This window comes from Sardina pilchardus, chromosome 9 (assembly GCF_963854185.1).
Source record: "Sardina pilchardus chromosome 9, fSarPil1.1, whole genome shotgun sequence".
Taxonomy (NCBI): domain Eukaryota; kingdom Metazoa; phylum Chordata; class Actinopteri; order Clupeiformes; family Clupeidae; genus Sardina; species Sardina pilchardus.
The window spans coordinates 125,001-130,000 of NC_085002.1; the positions used below are offsets into that span (position 1 = coordinate 125,001).

Sequence of the window (5,000 nt, forward strand, 5' to 3'; positions counted from 1 at the left end):
AAAGAACACAACACACACACTAAAGAATAGAACACAACACACTCTAAAGAACGCAACACACAGACTAAAGAACACAACACACACACTCTAAAGAACTTAACACACATACTAAAGAATAGAACACAACACACTCTAAAGAACACAACACAAAGACTAAAGAACACAACACACACACACTAAAGAATAGAACACAAGTGGTGTGTGGAACACCATGAGGCTGATGTGTGTTTCTCCAAGGTGACGTACGTTAGTGGACGCGTCTCCAGCGGCGTGTGTGTGTGTGTGTGTGTGTGTGTGTGTGTGTGTGTGTGTGTGTGTGTGTGTGTGTGTGTGTGTGTGTGTGTGTGTGTTTCTCCAAGGTGACGTACGTTAGTGGCCGCGTCTCCAGCGGCGTGTGTGTGTGTGTGTGTGTGTGTGTGTGTGTGTGTGTGTGTGTGTTTCTCCAAGGTGACGTACGTTAGTGGCCGCGTCTCCAGCGGCGTGTGTGTGTGTGTGTGTGTGTGTGTGTGTGTGTGTTTCTCCAAGGTGACGTACGTTAGTGGACGCGTCTCCGGCGGCGTGTGTGTGTGTGTGTGTGTGTGTTTTGTGTGTGTGTTTCTCCAAGGTGACGTACGTTAGTGGCCGCGTCTCCGGCGGCGTGTGTGTGTCTCTTGCGCTGCGGCGGGGTGGGGGAGGGGAGCTGCTGCACGCGGCGCTGCCATTGGACGGTGCGCTCGATGAGGTAGCGCAGGGCGGGGCCCTCGGGCAGGCGGACGCGGATGCGCTGCAGAGCGGCCAGCAGGGGGAGCACTCGCTCCAGGGGCGGCTTCTCCGAGCGCCAGCACAGCGGGCACAGCCACGGACGCCCGTCCGCACCGCCACCTGGGTCCTGAGGCGCCGCCACGCAGCCGGGGTGGTACAGGTCGTGGCACAGCTCGCACTGCAGCATGCCACCACAGGGGGCGCTCTGGCACACACACACACGCAGCGACCAGGGCTCACACACGCCCGCCGCCAGCTTAGCGTCGTTAGCACTGCGCAGAGCACACACCATCTCCAGCTCCTTCACACGCACCTCGCCCAGCGTGGCCATCTACAACACACACACACACACACACACACACACACACACACACACACACACACACACACACACACACACACACACACACACACACACACACACACACACACACACACACGTTAGTCATGACAAGAGGGACAAAGGTTGAGACAGCATCAGTGATTGACACTCTTGCAATTCACGCGTCACGTCACAGACTTCAGAGAACACTGGCAACTCACCTGCAGTTCCTATTGTCTCTGGGTGTGTGTGTTTATGTGTCTGTGTGTGTCTCTTACTGCTGAGGCAGTGTGTGTGTGTGTGTGTGTGTGTGTGTGTGTGTGTGTGTGCGTGCGCGTGTGCCTTTAGTTTTAGTTTATTGGTTTAGTTTGACAGGGACCATGGTTAGACCAGGGTTAGCTAAATAGCTCATTTGCAGCAGTAGTCCCTAGGCAGCGTTTTCGGATTTTTGCTTTTCTTTTTACTTCTAACACTAACTAGGCTGTAAATCTAGATCCAAAAGGGCACTTTTACAACTTAAAAGTACGTGATGGTCAGGCACTTGGTATTGAGCTCAGTAAGAGACTCTCTCGTCAGTGAGCAGTGTCTTGTACTACTTGCTGAAACTGACATGTTTCCAATGCCTGGAAATCTTTGGCTTGTACCTTTCCAGTGGTCAATAGGAAGTAAAAATGCATTGTTTTTATTTATCTATCTATCCATTTATCTATTTATTTATTTAAGTATTCTAGGCTAGTAGAATATTTGTAGAAACTAGGCCTATGCCAAAGTTTCATAAAGCTATAGGCTGGAGCTCCAAGCGGTTTTGTGTACAGACTTGTTTACAGCTCTTCGAGTCAAGGTAAAATGTAATTTCTGGTACATAGCTAATTTAGATACCGTTATGGTTTGGGTGCTTGCGTTTTTGAAAGAATTCGCCGTCTTAGCTTGTAAATACATTAATATTAAGTGACGCATACATGCAAGAGGGTGATAATAGACATGTCGTTCTGATGAGATGAACTTTCGATTTCATATGATCTTTATGTCTTTGCGGCTCCAGTCAATTGTGATTGACAAAACTAACAAAACAGTTGTTGTCCAGACTCAGAGAAGTCGTTGGGGAATTGTTTACCCCGATAATTATCAAACAACTGACAGTTTCCTAATTGTGTTGCCACCGTTGGCTGGCTTAAGAGGAGCCACTCGCTTCCACATGTCACACGCATCCATCAACAAAGTCAACGTGAACGTGAATATTCGAGACGGTTACAAAGGTAACATGTTTAACAATGACATATCTGGCCACGGTTTAGGTAGAGACCTTTCTGCGCTTGTTGTTTTAGACTGATACATGAGAAGGAATAATATCATTTAAAAAGTTTATTGAACGTGTCAACAAAATATCTGCGAATTCCGTGCGATTCTGCGTTTATAAGAGAATTCCCTTTTCATGTGTAGATTCCGTGATTCCGTTCGCATTCTCCACATCGCGGAAATCATAGGGCCCTAGATTAACATTACAAGTAAAAGAAAAACTAAATGAAAATCAAAGATCAATGATTACAAGCTCGATTGTCTTTCAGCCATGTCTTCAAAGACTTTTTAAAACTTTTAAAACTTAAAGAGTCTCTGATATGGAGTGGGATTGAGTTCCATTTTCTAGTTGCTTATGAAAATGCTGATTGGCCAAAAGTGGTCTTTTTAAATGTAGTGTAACAGTCACCTCTCATTGCAGCCCTAGATACCCTAACATTGTCTCTACAGAAAGACACACATTGCTTAAGTGGTGGTGGTGCAAGATCATGGGTCAATTTGTACATCAGGCACATGTCAGAGAAACAAATAAAACTGTCAAATGTTAACAGGCTATGTTTTTTTTTATATAATAGTACAGTGGTGATAATGTCTTGTTTTTTTATCAAACACTTTCACAGCCTGTTTGTATAGAGAGTACAAGGATTTCAGAGTGGTCACCCCTGCCTGAGACCAACTTGTAGCACAATGAGACAAATGGCAGAAAATCATTGAATGCATAAACAGTTTAGCAGCATGTAAGGGTTAATTGATGTCTAATATGTCTAGAAGTAATCAAACTCACTCTGACATTTCTAGATATCTTCTTAATATGCTTTTTAAAATTGAGATTGGAATCAATGATTATGCCCAGGTATTTCAAATTGTCAACTATTTTAATCACCTCTCCTTTGACCAAGATGTCAGGTTGTTGCTGTGCATTTATCTTTTTAGAGAAATACATAGCAACTGTTTTACTAACATTGAGAGTCAGACAGCTACTATTTAGCCAATCTGACACTTTAAAACTTGCTGCAGTCCTAAATAAAGCAGCATGTTCTCTATTTTTAGCATGCGTATAAATTGCTGTATCATCTGCATGCATTTGGATATTGACGTCTGGGCAAATCAGAGGCAGGTCAATAATATATAAACTAAATAAAACTGGTCCTAAAATTGATCCCTGTGGGACTCCAACGGAACTGTTGCCAAAGGAAGAGCATACATCATTAATTCTGGTGCACTGCTTCCTTGAATTTAGATAAGACTCCATCCATGTCAGAGCTTTAGTGGAAAAGTTAAACTGGGATAACTTTGACAACAGAACATTATGATTCACAGTGTCAAAAGCTTTTCTGAAATCAAGGAAACCAGCACCAACAACACCCCCATTATCAAGGCTCGTGTGTGTGTGTCTTACCGCTGAGGCGGTGTCTCTGCTCTCTGATAAGGACTTCTCTAGGTCACTGAGGGAGTCCAGTCTGTTTCGGCGGAGGGGGGGCGACGTCTCCTTCACTCGCTTCACCTTTGACCTTTGGGAGCCCCCACCGGACTCACAGCGAGGGCACAACACCTACAAGGTCACACACACACACACACACACACACACACACGAAGAAATATGCCATTGTCTGTTTCCAATGCTGTTCATTTTCAGCATGAATATAACTTTTTTGTGCAGAGTGTGTGTGTGTGTGTGTGTGTGTGTACCTGCAGCAGTGAGTAGTGTGTGTTGCGTGGGAGGAAGGTGTTGATGGCGCTCTCTCTCCAGGTTTGCACCTCCAACACGAGTAGTGTGTGTGTGTGTGTGTGTGTGTGTGTACGTACCTGCAGCAGTGAGTAGTGTGTGTTGCGTGGGAGGAAGGTGTTGATGGCGCTCTCTCTCCAGGTTTGCACCTCCAGCACGAGTCCCTCCAGACGCCCCACGGCCTCCAGCGCCACAGGGATCCCCCGCGCACGACCAACCAGCTCCACTATAGACGCCAGCTGCACACACACACACACACACACACACACACACACACACACAGTTAACCCCCCGCGCACGCCCCACCAGCTCCACTATAGACGCCAGCTGCACACACACACACACACACACACACACGGTTAACCCCCCGCGCACGACCAACCAGCTCCACTATAGAGGCCAGCTGCACACACACACACACACGGTTAACCCCCCGCGCACGCCCCACCAGCTCCACTATAGACGCCAGCTGCACACACACACACACACACACACACACACACGGTTAACCCCCCGCGCACGCCCCACCAGCTCCACTATAGAGGCCAGCTGCACACACACACACACACACACACACACACACACACGGTTAACCCCCCGCGCACGCCCCACCAGCTCCACTATAGAGGCCAGCTGCACACACACACACACACACACACACACACACACACGGTTAACCCCCCGCGCACGCCCCACCAGCTCCACTATAGAGGCCAGCTGCACACACACACACACACACACACACACACACACGGTTAACCCCCCGCGCACGCCCCACCAGCTCCACTATAGAGGCCAGCTGCACACACACACACACACACAGTTAACCATACATATACACACCCACGCACGCCCCACCAGCTCAACTACAGACGTCAGCTGCGCACGCACACACGCACGCATCTAACACACACT

General features: G+C 47.7%; 1 protein-coding gene across 4 annotated transcripts in view; it reads right to left on the reverse strand.

Moving 5' to 3' along the window:
* The window catches only part of kdm5ba (lysine demethylase 5Ba), a 42,525-nt gene that overhangs the window by 5,419 nt on the left and 32,106 nt on the right, over positions 1-5,000 (reverse strand). For all 4 annotated transcript variants that reach the window (XM_062545166.1, XM_062545167.1, XM_062545165.1 and 1 more), the window contains 3 exons: positions 4,166-4,324; positions 3,759-3,911; positions 614-1,072 (listed from right to left, as the gene is read on the reverse strand). In XM_062545166.1, the coding sequence (XP_062401150.1) occupies positions 614-1,072; positions 3,759-3,911; positions 4,166-4,324 (771 nt within the window). The remainder of the gene's footprint in view (positions 1-613; positions 1,073-3,758; positions 3,912-4,165; positions 4,325-5,000) is intronic.